Below are 18346 nucleotides of genomic sequence, written 5' to 3' on the forward strand. Positions count from 1 at the left end.
ATACTTGTACTCCATTTGGGGTAAAGACTCTCCAAACTGGAGATGGCCACCTTTTTACCAGTCAAGCACCATGGTTTCTGACTCAGAGGTGCTGTTTATTTCCCTGCCATGTCACACTCAGCAGCAAACCGTCCCACTGCATGCTGAAAGTCCATGTCCTATGAAGCCAAAAAAACAACGTTATCTGCCAATGGCAGAGACAGTCCTAGCCTGCACCTAAAATTCTGGCAGTAAAATTATTATATTTTTATTAGGTCAGCCTCAAAAATAACACATTTACTAAACAAAATGAATAAATAGATGGATGGATAGACAATGTAAGTAAGTAAGGGAAGTAGGATGGCTTGTTCAACCATATAAGGAGAAGCACTTTAGCAACGAGACCAGCAGCGTGTAAGTACATTTAGACTTGTTTTCAGTTGTTTGTGTGTAGTGCTAGAAAGATTACTCACTGTTTCCTTGGTTACTGTAAGAGCTTGTGTGTGGATCACGGTCGGTTTTGCACCCCTCGCCTCAGTTTCTGTTGTTGTATTGTGGGAACTCTTGAGGCATGCCAAGCTGAATTCTATCAGCAAGCGCTCAGGGGTGTATATAAGCAGCTAGTCTCACTGCGTGTGAAGACCGACGAGTGTAAAGACCATTGACTCTACCTGTGCGACTCCACCGAGCAAAGACACTGACAAAGCACCTGAGTACTTAATTTATTTATTTTACTTAATCTTTGCACTTATTATTGTTTTCATTGCCCTTTTATTATGTGTTAACTAACTCCTGTTGTTACTAACACTCGCAAAGCACGGGAGGTACGCTGCAGGCATAATTATCACAACCTTTGTTCAATACATGCATCTGCTATTTCACAACTCTCTCTCTCCGAGGGCCTCTGAAATTGTCAATCTGCTGTTCACAAGGCAGATTTTATTACCTCCATAGCTACACATTCTGACTATAATCTCATGGCTCTAACTGAGACCTGGTTGAGACCGGAGGACACTGCTACACATGCTACTCTTTCTGCTAATTTCTCTTTCTCCCACACTCCTCGTCAGACAGGGAGAGGGGGTGGAACTGGACTACTGATTTCCAAAGAATGGAAATTTACTCAGAGATAGTCACTGGCAAAGATCAGCTCCTTTGAATTCCATGCTGCCACCATTATCCACTCCTTCTACATAAATGTGGTTGTCATCTACCGCCCACCAGGTACATTAGGTCACTTCTTAGATGAACTGGATGTTCTTCTCTCATCTTTTTCTGTTTATGACACTCCCTTGTTGGTGCTAGGTGACTTCAACATCCACATTGAAAAACCTCAAGCTACTGACTTCCAGACTCTGCTTGCCTCTTTTGACCTCAAAAGAGCACCTACTTCTGCTACTGATCTTATTTACACGCGACATTGCTTCATTGATCAAACACTAGTAACTCCACTACACACATCGGAATATTTCCTTTTGTCTCTCAACATCCACAGGACTTCTGAGCCACCATACACTCCAAAACAAGTTGCCTTTCGCAGAAACCTACGCTCTCTCTCACCCAATTGACTATCCACCATTGTTTCAGACTCTCTTCCTCCATCTTACAAATTCTCTGCACTTGATTTCTGACTATCTGCTGCTTCTGATGCCATGTGAAAACTTCAGATTTTAGTGGCTTGTTTTTCTAGGGGTATGATTCACGCTTTGGGTGCAAGAGGTCCTGGGTTCAAAATTATGGCTTTTATAAAAAGGTGTTTCAAAGATTTCCAGTTTGTCAGCAGATAGTGTCACCACATAAAAAATTTCTTGCAAAGTGGCTTGCTGGTCTTGGAGTATGATTCTCGTTCATGCCATGACAAATCCCAGGTTCAAATTTCGGTTGAGAGTTGTCTGCTGTTTTGTAAGGGCGTTGTGGCTTACACAGATGCCTTTTTCTGAGAATGCCAGTTTGTCGGCAGATAGTGTCGCCATGTAAAGTTGCTGTTTTGCAGTGGCTCGGTGGTCTAGGGGTATGATTCTCGCTTAGGGTGCCCTTGATTTGTTTGAGAAAAATTTCTGACTATCTGATACTTCTGACGCCATGTAAAATGTGAACACTTTAGTGGCTCGTTGGTCTAGGGCAGGGGTGTCCAAACTCGGTCCTCGAGGGCCGGTGTCCGGCACATTTTAGTTTCAACACCAATTAAACACACCTCAACCAGCTAATCAAGCTCTTCTAAATATACTAGAAAGCTCCATGGAGTTGAAGTGTGTTGAAGGAAGTTGGAGTTAAACTATGCAGGACACCGGCCCTCCAGGACTGAGTTTGGACACCCCCGGGTATGATTCTCGTTTCGTGTGCGAGAGGTCCGGGGTTTTAAATCCCAGACAAGCCCTTGCAGGTGTCCTGCGTTTTACAGGGCATTATGTCTTTCATAAAAACGCCTTTCGAAGAATTCCAGTTTGTCAGCAGGGGTCCGTTCTTCGTATGTGGATTACTCAGTTAGCTGTATTTAGATATTGACGATTTAACACGATCCAGGATCGTTTCATTCTTCAAAGTTGATCTGAGAGTTGTTGTCATAGCAACAGTTCTGCTAGGTCAAACCTGATCGGAAGCAGGTTAAATTCTTATAAATTGGATTAGATCGGCTCAGTTCAAGCAAAGATAATACAGAAAGTAAGTACCGAATTCTAATATTTTCTTACAGTAGTAGTTATATATACTTGGGAAAATGGTAAATATTTTTAACTATGTATATATATATATATATATATATATATATATATATATATATATATATATATATATATATATATATATATATATATATATATATATATAGTTTATAGTTACTAATACAATAAATGAAGTTATACATATTAATAAAACTTATGCAATCTACACCCTCGAAATAAAAGTACAAAGACTGCCACCTGGTGGTGCAAAGAGAAAATGTATTGACATGAACTTTTTAAATTACTTTAGTACAAATTGTGTATAATAGAAATCCACAATATGTGACTTTTTTTAAAAGCAATAATACATTCATGCAGTCATAAACATGTTTTGACAGTTAATATGCCAGTGATTTGATGCTTCACAAAAGTTGCAGATGCCTTATCAATATTAAAATGCTTTTGTAAACAACAAGTTTTTCTTTACACTGATTAAAAAACCGGCTACTATAATAAAGAAAATCTTCTCTAAATGTAGAACTAAATACACTGATATGCATTAAAATACATGATGAATACTCTTGTCTTGACACATGAAAGTGTAAAGCCTGCAGCTCACAACAAATGTGGAAGGTTATTGCGTTTCAAATTTAACAAGCCGTTTACTGCTAATTTGATGTAATTTTGCTCACATGGACTATTGAATATTAATCAGATGATGTCAATACGCTGATGAGCGTCAGCCAATCATGGCATTGCTGATCATGATTTCGAGGATCGAAAGATCTGTCTTTCACAACACATGCAGCGATCTCAGATCAGTTCATCCAGACATTCTAATCTGATTCGCAAACTTGTTTGAAGAACCAAATTAGCGAGAGATCAGTTATCGAGATGAAAAGATCCAGGATCTGCCAAATCATCTTAAGCGAGGTACGAAGAACGGACCCCAGATAGTGTCACCACATAAATCATTCCTTGCATAGTGGCTTGCTGGTCTAGGAGTGTGATTCTCAATAAAGCTGTGAGAAATCCCAGGTTCAAATTTTGGTTGAGCCCTTACAGTTGTCCGCTGTTTTGTAAAGGCGTTGTGGCTTACACAGAGGCCTTTTTCTGAGAATGCTGGTTTGTCAGCAGATAGTTTTGCCATGTACAGTGGCTATCTTGCAGTGGCTTGTTGATCTAGGGATATGATTCTCGCTTAAGGTGCGAGAACTCCCGGGTTTAAATCCTGGATGAACCATCCTCTTTTCTGTTTTGGTCTGGTCTGGCCAGGCAGCAGGGGAAATGTCACTTTGCATGGTGAATCCAGTCACGAAAAGCATCATCTGCTATAGCTTGGAGAAGGGGTATTTGTGTGTGTGGATTTCGGTCATACACTTTACATCTCCAGGCAGGAAAAAAAATCCTCAATAGGTTTGAGGAATGGAGAATATGAAGGGGGAGATAAACAACTAAAAAACATGGGTAGGCAGAGAACCAGTTATGAACCAGATGAGCTCTGATTTCTAAATTGCAATTCTGTGTGACAGGTGTTTACCTATATGATGAATCAGTATGCAAAGTAGGACAACTGACTTTACAATTGTGAATGACATTGTGTTCCTTGTGAAAACAAAATATTTTCTCCATGAAAATTGTGCAAAATGCAGAGAATTGTGTGTTGTGTTTTGAAAAAAATGTGTTTTAATCCTGCAATTTGGGTGTAAAGCAGGAATTGTTCTTGTAATTTAGCAGAGTTGGTTCAGGGGGTTGGTGCATGTTACATGTTGTAGTCATTGTGTCTGAAGTACAATTAATTGTGTGTAAACAATTGGAAAAACCTGTAAGGTTTTAAGTTTTTTTAAGAAACAGACTGCTAAACAGCTCGCTGCGTAAACACTTGTAACTCTTAAGAAGAAGCAATTCTGGCACCTGTACATTTGGCACTACATGAACCCAGGATGTCTTGTTTACTAAACAGGCACTTTGACCAACTAAGCGACAGCGCTAACGCTGAAAAGGGAAAGATGATTTTGCACAAAGAAACTAAAAAAAAGACAGCAAGTCTTAAAATGGCAACCAAAAATGGTTTGTTTAACTGTAAGAGACATTTGCCCGATAACAAAAATCGATGAAGAAAAAACGATAAAACACAAAAACCAGCATGTCAGGATGCAGAAAATGCTGAAAAGATGGAAAGAAAATGGAAATCTGGACAAACATATGCTATCGGCCATTGAAAGATTTTCAGATCAGTAAAGCCACTCTCCCGTAATCTGAGGGAAAGGTGCATTTTGGATTTGAACCTAGCACCTGCTGTTCCCAAGACAGGTGCTCCGGCCAACTTAGTCTTAACACTAAAAGAAAAAACCAAAACGCAGTTTCATCTAAGACAGTGGGGGGGAGCAAAATTTACTATGCTTTCTACTCAGTTACTTTGCACATGCATAAAGAGGGTTTTGTACGACAAACCCAAAAGGCTTGACCTCAACAATAGGTGGCAGTCACTTTTCCCAAAACCACAGGTTGCCTTCGAGCCTTTTTTTAAGCCCACTCTGCCCTGCACCGCTTTCCAATCTCCCTTATTTAAAACAGCTCAATTAAGTCATCAGCTTCATTGTAGAGTACCCCTAGTATCTGAGCCTGCACTGCGCAATGAAAGAAAAAAAGCAAAACTGGATGGACAGATGCCTATAATGACCCAAGTGGTGCTCGCTGCAGAGCCATTAAGTCCGTGAAGAAAATGGATAATGCTTGCGACTCGAACCCACAACCTTTGAATGACTCAGCTCACAGCCTAGAAGTCCACTGCGCTATCCATTGCGCCACAAAGCCTGAGTACTCTCTGACCCATAAAAGAACAGCTCACTGCAAACAAGTCAGTGCTGGGATTCAAACCCAGGATCTCCGGTTTACTAGACAGGCACTTTGACCAACTAAGCCACAACGACAGACAAGGACAATTTGTTTTGCCCCTGTCTTACAACAGTAGCGCTGCACGTGTGAATGTCTCGACTTGAAATATTAAAGTCCAATTGGTTACACATTACCCCACCATGCGATATAAAGCCATTGTCCAAAGCCCTCTTCAACGAGCAGCGTTCTTAAGGATTTGAGTTTTGTTAAGAAACAGACTGTCAGTGTGTTCCTTCTGAAAACAAAAGATTTTTTGCATGAAAATTGTGTAATATGCAGAAAATTGTGTGTAGTGTTTTGAAAAAAGTGTTTTGTAAACCTGCAATTTGAGTGTAAAGCAGAAATTGTGCTTGTAGTTTAGCAGAATTGGTTCAGGGGGTTGGTGCATCAGTTACATGTTGTAGAAATTGTGTCTGTAGTACAAGTAATTGTGTGTAAACAACTAAGAAAAAACTGTAAGTCATCAGCTTCATTGTAGAGTACCCCTAGTATCTAAGCCTGCACTAAGCAATGAAGGAAAGAAGCAAAACTGGATGTACAGATGCGTAAAATGATGGAAACTCTTCACACCTAAGTCAAGTGAAGAAAAGGGGCAAAACTTGCGACTCTGGTGGGACTCAAACCCACAACCTTTGCATGACTCAGCTCATAGCCTAGAAGTCCGACGCTATTGATTGCACTGGAGAGCTTGCGTGCTCCAGCACTGTTCCACAGAAAGCACTTTTTGGTACTCTCTGGCCTATAAAAGCCAATCTCACTACAGACTAGGCACTGCTGGGGTTCAAACCCAGAATCTTCTGTTTACTAGCGAAACACTTTGACCAACTAAGCCACAGCGTCAGAAGGGAGCTAATTGTTTAATCAAAAAAAGAAAAAAACAACTTACAGCGGTAGCGCTGCATGTGTGAATGTCTGGACTTGAAATATTAAAGTCTAATTGGTTATGCATTACCACACCATGCTTTATAAAGACATTGTCCAAAGCCCTCTTGAACGAGCAGCGTTCTGAAGGATTTGAGTTTTGTTAAGTACCACACTGCTAAACAGCTTGCTGCGTAAACACTTGTAAATCTTGAGAAGAAGCAACTCTGGAAACTGTACATTAGGCACTGCTGGGATTTGAACCCAGAATCTCCTGTTTACTAGACAGGCGCTTTGACCAACTAAGCCACAGTACCAATGCTGAAAACAGGGCAAGATGTTTTTGCACAAAGAGACTAAAAAAAGACAGCCAGTCTTAAAATAGCAACCAAAGAGGTTGCTATTTATTGATTAGCAAACCATGTTATGCCATACCTCTCAACACTGGGATGTAAAAATATGGGACAACAATTAGCTTTAAAAAGAAGACATAGCAAACATTAGAAAATATTAACAATAACACGAAATATTTTGCCTAATAAAACCAATGGCCTATACAGAAAATAAATAGAGTTATAAAATCCCATTCACTTTTTACTGAATTTAAATATTGATTAGCATTACTACAGTTATTTAGTGAAGAGCAGCAATCTCTTATTTTGTTTTTTGATAACAGAGGTGTCACTGTAATGCCGAGTTCAGACTGCGTGATTTTAGCCCCGATTTTGGCTCGCCGACAGGTTTTGGGAAATCGCCGACAAATGCCTGAAATCACAGGCAAATCGCCGCTCGTGCACGTGAGTGACAATCACACAGTATGAACTATCAAAGACGCGATCTGAGAGAATCGCCGATAAGTCGCCGATGCCTGTGAGATATTTGGCATGCTGAATATCTGGAGCTGTCGGCGATTTAAATCATGCCGTGTGAATTGAGTTTTGACTGAAAATAACATCAGCCATCGCCTACAGCCAATGAGAGAGCAGCTTTCACTTGTGTGTGCGTGTGTGTACCTGCTGCAGGCCAGCGGGAGGCTGGGGGAGAAGTTTAAAGCGCTCTTTTTCGGTTTATTTGGACCCACGAAATGAAGGAAAAACTAGTGGAGGTTTGACAGGACTCAGGAGCAACCGTGTCTGTTTGACGTTTCATACAGAAAGAAATTAGTTTATTATCAACGTTGAGGAGAAATGGCTAATTCCCTTTAAACCCAGGTGAGCAAACATGTACATGTTCAACCCCATTAAAGGCTTCTTTCTCATTATGTAGTTAATAACAAAAGATATACTACGTGTTTTTGGCTGAGACGTAGTTTGGACGAAGTTGTCAGCGATTCTTCCTATAGTAAAGTCATGCAATGTGAATGTCCCAGTCGCCGATCCATCTTGCAGTGTAAACAAAGCAGCGACGAAACGCTAGCCCAGATAGTCAAGCAGTGTGAAAACATCTGTGACACGACTACTTTGAAAATCATGCTGTCTGAACTCGGCATAAGAATGCACAGATCTATAGGCTAATGAAAGCATTCGATTAGTTTAGTAACTGTTTGTGCTCATTTAAGAAAAAAATGTTGTGTTTTTAAAAATAATACAAGCAGAACAAACATGTTTACATATTATTAAATGTATGTGTCTGTTTAAACACACATAAATCCCCAAAGTATGCTAAACTTTCGCTCATCTTTAAATTGCGTGTACAGAAGCGGATCTGGGAACAGTATATCATACAGAGCACGTCCAGTAGTCAGACTGCATGCATACACCGATTCAGGGGTTGCATCGATCGACGCACAGCTTTAACAGGAAAAAAGTGAATGCAGACATTTTTATTAACATTCTTTTAAGCCAAAATAAAGCAAAAGCACAATTCTCTTGCACAGCTCTTGCAATTTATATCACATTTGAGATCGGCTCTGATTTGACAGTACTTTCACTATTCATAGAAAGTTTAAACATACAGGGCAACTACGAGGAAATACTTAAACTTGATGATAGCTGGGAAAACCGGAGAGTTGACAAGTATGTGTCAAGCTAATTAATGGCGTCATCGATCACGGATACAGTAAAATAATCATCTTTGTTGTAACATTACCTCTGTCTTTGTCGCGTTATTCCTCCTCTTCTTGTGTTTTTTTTTTTGCCACCCCTGCGCACTAGACTGTTTGAGAGGGTTTGGGACGTTTTGACATATTGAGCATGTTGACCCATCAAAAAAAAAATGAACACCGTAGCAGGTACAGTCTAATTATTCAGAGGGGGGCGTCTTAGGCGAGTAGGTTTTATTATTATTATACTACTACTACTTAGTAGGCTATGCACTATGCAGTTAAATTAATGTGGGCTTATTCTTTTCTGAAGTCATACCAACTAGTTTTAAGTATAGTGGAAGTTACTTTTTTTTCTTCTCCCATTTCTGGCGCCCCCCTGGCCGTACTGCGCCCGTAGCAATTGCCTATACTGCCTATGCCACGGGTCGACCCTGCTGTGATTGATAATGTGACATTAGAATTTAACAACTCATTCTTAAAGCCAAATTGCTTAATTTGTGAACTTTTTGTACTTGGGGTTTAGTTGCACTGAAACATGATCTTCTGTCTATTTTCTCTGTCATTTTATCCAATACATGAAACTGCCAGGCAAGTTTCTTTATACTGTAGCACATTTTATACACAATGGTAATTCAAAGTGCTTTACATAAAGAATGCAAAACTATTATTAAAATAATCACAAAAATAATCACAAAGAATTAAAAAATGTTTAAATTTTTTCACATTTTAATTTTAAATTAATTGATTCACTTAACAACAGAATAGAAATTGATTATACAAAAATACAGTGGGGTTAGTTTGGACGTAGCACAGTGCTCATTAAGCAAATACACCGCTAGACAAAATGCTTATTGTGGTCCTTAATGTAAAGTTAACGTTATGCCAAGTCTTCACAAACGAAACAACACATGGGAAACGGCTTTAGCTTAAGTAGCTAATACTTAATTATACCTAATACTTAATAACTAAGTAACTAATGCAGCAGATTTACGCCTGTTCTTCTAATATGATTTTGCTATTTAGAGTTTGCAAATAACACTTTTTATGAAATTATGTTATTAAGGGGAAAGTCCGAATGTGCGAATATAAAACCAAATTTACTTCTATAAAAACATGGGAGAAATGTATCAATAATTCATGATGACTGCAACAGTAAGTGAAAAAAAAATGTAAAGAAAAAAAACTTTTGCTAAATTATGTTCCTGCTTTTGGAAATATTATTTTTACTCTTTATACAACGTAGTACTATTTTATTCTCAGTAACCGAGGGTTATTGTTTGAATAAAGTAACAGAAAAGTGTGTAATAAGTGTTTTAATGAAACGTTTTACTCAATTTCTTTTTGTTAATTAAAAGCTGCGCACAATTTTGCCCTAGCCTATGTCAGTGAAGTGAACTTATTAGACTTTATTTAGCTTGTAGACTGTTAAAATCCCATGTTCCATGTCCCATGCATGTCTGTTTTGTCTGTCCCTCGGTCTCGCTGCAAATCAAAAGGTGATAGAGCTTTCTGTGATAGAGGTAAAGTTTTATATTCACACATTCGTTCATTTAGAAGTCTCTGTTTTGTTTACCATGTTACTTTGACTATTAGATTGGAATGAGCATGCAAGTGTGGCTTGAAAACAACATTGACACTGTTTATTTGATTGTGAACAATGTTGTACTTTGATAGTCATTTGCTGCTAATATGATTTTACTATTTAGAGTTTGCAAATAATACTTTTATAAAAAAAAATAATAGGGGAAAGTCAGAATGTGCGATTATAAAACCAACTTTACCTCTATGGCTCTGGAACAGTCTCCCTCTGAACATCGGGGTTGCTACATCATTGGATGCTTTTAAATCTAACTTAAAGACTTATTTTTACTCTCTTTCCTTTGAGTGACAAATGCATGTTATTTTTTATTTGTATTTTAGTATTACTTTTAAACATACATTTTTTTTGTATTTTTAATACTAGTTTTTTAGTTTTATTGTGTAGTTTATTTTATTGTAAAGTACTTTGGATCAACCACGGTTGTGTAAAATTGTGCTCTATAAATAAAGTTTGCCCTGCCTAGAGTGGCAAAAAAGCTAAACAAAAGACTTTTATTTTGGCGTGACGTGACGTCATCAAGCGGCGCCGCTACAGCGCGGTGATTCAACTGGAGAAAGGTTTGCTTAAAAAGTTTTACAAATATAACCCGATTTAAAGTTAAAGTTCTAAAGTTTTAGGGTTTTTATACGATGCTAAATTATGTTAATGCTGTTGGAAATATTATTTTAACCCTTTATACAACGTAGTACTATTTTATTCTCAGTAATCGATGGCTATTGTTTGACTAAAGTAACAGAAAAGTGTGTGATAAGTGTTTTAATGAAACGTTTTACCAGATTTATTTTTGTTAATTACTCTGATTAAAATAAACTGTTGAAGCAAGTGTTGAAGAGAATTTATTTTATTTCTGTTCATTGTTTTATAAATTTTCAACAGGACATTTTTATTGCTTTATTCATTTTAAACAGGATAAAGTGTCCAAACACAAAGAAAAACTCCTGCTGAAGCGACTGATCTCCACACTGTTATAAAGATGGCGTTTATTAAAGACGAGAGTGAAGATGTGAAGATTGAAGAAACATTCACAGTCAAACAGGAAGATCTGCAGGAACAAACAGGTTGGTTTTCATTCTCAAAGAAAAACTCAGTCATTTGATCCTCATTCAGATATATTTTAATAAGAATACTAAATTAATCCATTTTGCAACCCTGAGTGTACTGTCTAGTTCTCCTAAATGCACATAAGCACTCATTGAAAGACAGAAATGAGTTTCTTTCATTACTTGTTCTCGTGTCTTTTGTCATTATTTTATGTATTATTAGTCTCCCATTTTCTGTACCTTCTTAAGGTTATTGCTTTTCTTGTTCTCCTGCTGTTTGTGAAGCGTCCTTGAGCACCGGCGCTTTATAAAATAAATTAAAAAAGTTAAACTGAGCTGATGATATTTGACCCTACAGTATTCTCAGTGATAGTGTTGGCTTAGTACTTTCCATTTGCATATGTCACGTTGATCACAATTCCCCTATTTTCATCAACTTCTTTATGAGTTTAAACTTGTTTCTAGTAGTTGTTACTAGTTCTCACAGATAATATCTGAGTTAGAAGTACATCATTATTACAATAACTAATTACTAGGGCTATTGTGTTTAAACAGGGTTTCCGCTGCGTCATAAAATGTCTTAAGATCCAAAATCAAACAAAAAATTTAAAATCTTTAGCTAGAAATATCTAAAATACATATAAAAAATTATTTATTTATTTATTATTGTGTTCATATATATATATATATATATATATATATATATATATATATATATATATATATATATATATATTTATTTATTTTTTAATGGGGCAAATAAAAATCTTTTCCATCTAGACCATTGGAAAAATTCTTTAGCTTTATCCCTTTATGGGTCTAAAATTTCATTCATAATGGTCTTAAAAATGTCATAAAAAGAAACCTGCAGAAACCCTGGTTTACAGTTTGTCAAATGATGTGGATGCCCCCAATATTAAATATGCTAAATGAAATGGACTCTACAATAATTGTTATAAAACATTGTACAGTATTCTAAGCTATAAGATGTTGCTGTGGGATGACGTGAGACAAAACAAACTAATTATAGTGGAACAATAACATTTAGCATTGCACTGACTAGTGTGAAGTTCGTCAGTATTGACCAAATTCTTCATGTACCAGCAGGCGTCGCCATTGGAATCTTTTTGCTTGAGACTTTTTTTTTAAAGAATTTATTTTTAGATCCTTAAAACAGGGTTATTCTGCTTAGGTATGGAACGATAACCGTTTTCAAGGTATACCACAGTACGACAGTATATAAAAGGTTTTTTTTTTTACATTTTGTTATAAGTTTTTCAGGACAACAGTATCTCCAGCAAAAAATATATCCAAAGATGCCATTTCTTTTGTAAAGAAATTTTTGAAACGAATGATTCATTTGAATGATTCAGCCTGATATGTTTACTGCCCCATAATACTTTCTCTCCCGGTTTCACAAACAAGGTTTAAGGTTAGTCAAGATTAAATTGCATGTTTGAGTGGTCTCAACTCAAAATAACTTTCCGTGAGATAAAATACATCAGTGAATTTTTTTTCTCCAGGTGCACACCAGTTATATATTTTACTAAGGCCATTTTTATAAATTTGGCTTAAATAGCCTAATTTAACTAAGGACTAATCCCAGCTTAATCAAAGCCCTGTTTGTGAAACTGAGCCTCAAAGTTTCTTAAAAGAAAATATATTGTGTTCAAAGGGAAAAAGTTCTTGTTTTTTTACCCAGAGATTAAAAAGAATACATTTTAGAGCAGTAATCACAATACAGTGAAACTGTGATATTTATATCCAAGCTTATCATACCGTCAGATTCTTATACTGGCCCATGTCTAATGCTGCTTGATGTTGCAAAGTCGTATTTTCTCATTTTATTATTTTTCTTTGTATGAATAGTCATGAACACATTTGTTTGTAGAGCAAGTAGCCATTTATTATTCCAGGTCATTTCTCCAATAGGCAACTAAATTGGAGGTTCTAAAACAATAGCAAATGAGATCAGGTCACTACTATGGCCCCATTTACACTAATGCGTTTTTGCATTTTTTGCATTTTTTATGCAATAGCATTCATCAAATTTGCTTAAACCATGTGTTCTTAAGTATGGCTATATTTCACAAGGATTCTGACAAAGCAACGTGAAGCAGGCGCTGTACAAAATTTGCGTTTAAGGGGAAAACACATCAAACTTAATAAAACATTTGAGCGCACATGGAATCATCTTAAAAGCAGACGAATGCAGATGTCTTGGACACCTCGCAACATCATCTGGCACTTTCACTGAGTACATTTATATGGACACCAATACTCCCATTTTAATGTGATTAATACTCTTATTAAGAGTCTACCATGTAAACAGTTGTTTTTAAAAAAAAAATTATTACCTTAAAGGAACACCGAGTCACGAAATGTGGAGGTTTTTCTTTCCGTTCGGTATGGGGTATCAATTTCTATTACAGCAAAAGTCTAAAGATTAAAAATGAAACGCACTAAATTAGATGTAATGCTGGAAAGCCTGGTAATGCAGCATTAATTTTTTTCATTAATTATTTTATACTGAAACGTTCCTTCTAAAAGTGCTTCCTTGGTCTTATGCATATTTCTTTGCATGACTACAACAGGAAGTATAACAGCAACTGCATTCATTTTTTTTAAACATTTTATATATATATCAAATTAATTGCATGAGTTAACGCTCTAATTTTGACAGCACTTTAAATAAACAAATTTTTTCAAAGGGCAACAAATGTTTTTAAATAGAAAGCAGCAATTTGCAGCAGTTTCGAGAGCAAATAACAAATTCCACTGCTTGTGTGTGCACGGCTCTTTGTGGCCATTATTTTAAACTTATTGTGCTGACGTTAAGTACATTTTGAATGTTACAGTAAACCTCCAATGCATTAAGACTTTTCCTTGCAAGCTAAAATTTGCAGTGAGCGTGTTTTCTCTCTCTTGCGCACAAGCAAATATTTCAATGTATTGTGACAAATATTTAACTTAACATTAATAGGCCTAAATAATGACCTATATTTTAAAATCTGCAGTTTCCTATCAGCCCTCTTTCTTGCTTTGTTTCAAGCCGTACTTTTTGATTGTTTAAATTATTATATATTTGAACTTATATTTGAATCAAATGCTATTCACTCGCTGTGAACATTGTGGTGTCTTGTTTCAGAGCTCTTTCATTCATCGTAGTTGCCAAGGTAGCATACAACATAATCATAATGATGCATCTGTGCTCGACCTTCAGGGTTTCATGACAGTAACGTGCACGAGTAGTTATCTAGATTATTTCAGCTGAACTCAGATTAGTTAAATCAAATGATCTTCAACTTGCTGTTATGGACCCAATTAAAGTGTGGACATTTAGTTCGGCTCACTGAAGTCAGGTTTTTGACTTCAATCCCTGCTTTTTTAAACCACTTTTATGAAACAGCCCCAAGGGGTTATAAAATAATCCTGGGTGTTCATTAACAGACGTTTCACATTGGTAAACATCGGGGTAATGCTTTTATTTGTATATTTACATTGTCACTGTTCCCGATTAGACAAACAGCAGGTAACCTTTTTAAATGGCATTTCTGCATCTTGTCGAGTATATAAAATGTCATCATTTAGGTCTTCAGCTAAGCCTCCGGACATGCACAAAGGCAAGAAAACTGAGACAACAGTACAAATGAATGAAAACAAGTAGCAAAGTATGTCATCTTGCCATATTCTCATCACTACAGTTAAAAGCAAACGTGGCATTAAGCATTTGCATAAGTTCATTCATTCATTTTCCTTTAGCTTAGTCTCTTTATTCATTAGGGGTCACCACAGCGGAATGAACCACCAACTTATCCAGCATATGTTTTAAACAGCGGATGCCCTTCCAGCTGCAACCCAGTAGAGGGAAACATTTGCATAAGTTATATACAATAATGCAAACTTACAAATATAAGCTCAATTATCCGTAATTGCTATGAACATGCAGGATTTGTCTCAACCAGGTCTTCCAAGCATGTTAAAAATGTTGAGTGGAAGATACACATGAGGGAACACAACAGGAGTAATCTAGACCGAGTGCATTTGATCATTTGCATTTAAAGCCACAGGCACAAAAAGAGCTTGGTTTATCTCTGACCCCCAAAATTAAATATTCTGCAAGGTTTATGTTCTGATTTTGAGCTGAAACCCCAGACCCATTCTGGAAACATTAAAGACTTACTTTACATCCTGTAAAAAAAGGTTCATAATAGGAACCCTTTAAAGGGATAGTTAACGCAGAAATGAAAATAGCCTCACCATTTACTCTCCCTCTTTAAATCTTTGAGTTTCTTGATTCTGCTGAACACAAAAGAAGATATTGTGAAAAACATGCTGGCTCACTTTGTGTTCCAGAAGAAAGGAAATATTTAAAAGACGCAGAGTAAATGTTAAGGTCATTTTAATTTTTGGGTGAAACATCCATTTCATGCTTGTCGCTTTGTGCCCTCATACTAAAGTTCACTTTTCTTTTTTTTTTTTTTAGACCTGATAGTGCTGAAAGAAGAGACTCAATGCAATAAAATGGAAGAGCAACACCAAGAAATAACAGCTGATGAAAAACCCACACTGACTGAAAAGACTTCATCACTCGGAAGACCTCGGAAATCCAAAACTGAGTGTAATTTTAGCAGTAAACAGCGTAGAAAGAGTTTCATTCAAAAGCTTAACCTTGGTGTTCACATGAGAGTTCACACTAGGGAGAAACCTCACACTTGCGAACAGTGTGGAAAGAGTTTTGGTAAAAAGAGAAGCTTAAAGACCCACATGAGAATTCACACTGGAGAGAGGCCGTACACATGCCAACAGTGTGGAAAGAGTTTTAAGCAAATTGGCACCCTTAAAGGCCACATGAGAATTCACACTGGAGAGAGGCCGTACACATGCCAACAATGTGGAAAGAGTTTTAAGCAAAGTGCCACACTTAAAGGCCACATGAGAAGTCACACTGGAGAGAGGCCGTACACATGCCAACAGTGTGGACAAAGCTTCTATTATGCAGGAAACTTTGCAGCGCACAAGAGAATTCACACTGGAGAAAAGCCCTACACATGTCAACAGTGTGGAAAGAGTTTTAAGCAAAGTGGCACCCTTAAAGGCCACATGAGAATTCACAATGGAGGAAAAACACTGTGTGGGAAAAGTTTTGCTCAAAAACAAAAGCTTGACACCCACATGACGATCCACACTGGAGAGAAACCTTACACATGCACAGAGTGTGGTAAAAGTTTCACATGTAAAAGCTCACTCATTAACCACATGAAAACTCACACCAGAGAGAAGCTGTTTGCATGTAATCAGTGTGAAAAGAGCTTCACATGTAAAGCTAACCTCATGAACCACATGGATGGTCACTCTGGAATCATAGTGTTCATATGTGATCAGTGTGGAAAGAGTCTCACACGCAAAGACTACATTAAGCAACACATGAAGACTCACTCAAGAGAGGATCGTTATAGATGCAGTGAGTGTGGAAAGAGCTTTAAACAAAAAATAAACCTCAGCGCTCACATGAAGCTTCACAATGCAGAGCAGAGTCCTCAACATTGAGACCTTGTCCACACAAACACGAGTATATTGAAAACGGCAGCTTTTTCATGTAGTTTGGCTGATCATTGACATGAAGTTTATTTATAAACTACTTTCGAGAGGATCACATGCTTATTATTGTTCACGATTGGTCCAGCATTAGCTAAAACACGATTCACCAATCAGATGATTCCTGACTCACTATAAATGACAAGAGATTCTTACCTCTGTTATCTTCGTCGTTATCTTTTAGACTCCCTAAAGCCCTGTTCAGACTACACAATGCCATTTGTCAGTTACGACAGATGAGATTTGTTTCAGATTATGAGATTTTGACTTGATCAAATCTTGATGTGTTGTGGGTAACAAATGAAGACTTTGGTTTCAAAACACTACACATTTATTTTGATGGACTCATCTCAGAAAAGAAACAAGTTTTCTTCATGAAGACAATTAAACTTTCTATAGACAACTGCTTGCCTTTAAATATACGTTCATGTGAAAACTCCAACATTACTACAAATAAATCGTTGTATGGGAAACCCAGTGTCTCTATTGTGAATGAGAACATGAGTGATTTGTTAGCTTACATGCTAACTTCAGTACTCAAATGCAAATCTAAATGTATTTACGTGCATTTTTTTTTGTTTTTTAAGGAATAAAACAAAAAAAAATTCATCTTATTAAAAAAATATCAGGCCAAATATTCCCATAATTCTGATAAGAAGCCCAAACTGTGAACAAATGTAGATTTGAACTACTGCGCACATGTCCACGCAGATCCACTGATGAGCGTTTACACAAGCCACAGTCAAAACAAATGCAGAATCAAAACTTTTAACAATCCTGAATCAATATTGGAGTTAGTTTTGCACGCTGGAGGAAGGATGACACCATGGCTGAAGTATTACTGTTAGACAGGTAATGTTCTGTTTTAAAAATCTATCAGTCATGCAGAGCTGATGTAGATTGAGTTGTTATGAATGGGTTATATGCACAGAAGTGTTGCTCAGCCACTGAAATCTTCTGATGAACATGTTATGTGACTATTTACAGTTTTATAAGAAACCTTTTACAGCATCGATAATGTAGATTTTTATTTAGTTTAACAACAAAACATCAGTAAATAGCGCTATTCCGCTTAGCCTGAATTACTGAGCTGAAGTTGTTTTTTATTCACATTGCTTTATTTTTGAACAATGAGAACCTGTGTGGTCCCTATAATGTTCACCATGTTACTTTGAATATTCGGTCTGAAATAGCATACAAGTATGGCTTATTAATAAGTGTAATTCCTGCACGCCGCAGGCCAAACACTAAGCATACAGTAGCGGCTTTAGGACAAAGTGTGTGAGAGAGTGAGTCTGATGAGAGACTGATGACAAGTTTTGCTTGCTAACTACATGACTGAAAACATTCATTCATTCATTTATTTTCTTGTCGGCTTAGTCCCTTTATTAATCCGGGGTCGCCACAGCGGAATTAACCGCCAACCTATCCAGCAAGTTTTTTAAAAAGCGAATGCCCTTCCAGCCACAACCCATCTATGGGAAATGCCTAAAACATGCTAGATATAATACAGTTTTTGTTCAGAATTGTAGTAATATAAAGTACAACTGGCGAATGACATGATTTAGTGGTTCTCTTTCATCTTTAATGAGCGTTTTCGCGATTTCAGGTGGCGTGGCTTTGGATAACATGGGAGGGATCATATTTGAAAGATATTATGCTTACT

General features: G+C 37.0%; 3 protein-coding genes across 4 annotated transcripts in view; 2 read left to right on the forward strand and 1 right to left on the reverse strand.

The window, feature by feature from the left end:
- The window catches only part of LOC141381800 (uncharacterized), an 887475-nt gene that overhangs the window by 728536 nt on the left and 140593 nt on the right, over positions 1–18346 (forward strand). The window lies entirely within an intron of this gene.
- LOC137491131 (uncharacterized) overlaps positions 1–18346 on the reverse strand; it is a 246740-nt gene that overhangs the window by 171545 nt on the left and 56849 nt on the right. The window lies entirely within an intron of this gene.
- zgc:173716 lies at positions 10557–17153 on the forward strand. 2 transcript variants are annotated; one of them, XM_087247633.1, is made up of 4 exons: positions 10560–10599; positions 10951–11100; positions 15569–15875; positions 15957–17153. In XM_087247633.1, the coding sequence occupies exons 2-4, from the start codon at positions 11016–11018 to the stop codon at positions 16630–16632; spliced, it is 1068 nt and encodes a 355-aa protein (XP_087103759.1). In that variant the 5' UTR covers positions 10560–10599; positions 10951–11015; the 3' UTR covers positions 16633–17153.

Source organism: Danio rerio, chromosome 4 (genome assembly GCF_052040795.2).
Source record: "Danio rerio strain M-AB ecotype USA chromosome 4, GRCz13ab, whole genome shotgun sequence".
Taxonomy (NCBI): domain Eukaryota; kingdom Metazoa; phylum Chordata; class Actinopteri; order Cypriniformes; family Danionidae; genus Danio; species Danio rerio.

What these genes read in the sequence shown, in the direction of transcription:
- zgc:173716 (XM_087247633.1), top strand. Translation starts at nt 11,016, where the DNA reads ATGGCGTTTATTAAAGACGAGAGTGAAGATGTGAAGATTGAAGAAACA. An exon ending in AGATCTGCAGGAACAAACAG is followed by an intron (nt 11,101 to 15,568) that starts GTTGGTTTTCAT and finishes TTTTTTTTTTAG; the next exon opens with ACCTGATAGTGCTGAAAGAA. An exon ending in ATTCACACTGGAGAGAGGCC is followed by an intron (nt 15,876 to 15,956) that starts GTACACATGCCA and finishes CACTGGAGAGAG; the next exon opens with GCCGTACACATGCCAACAAT.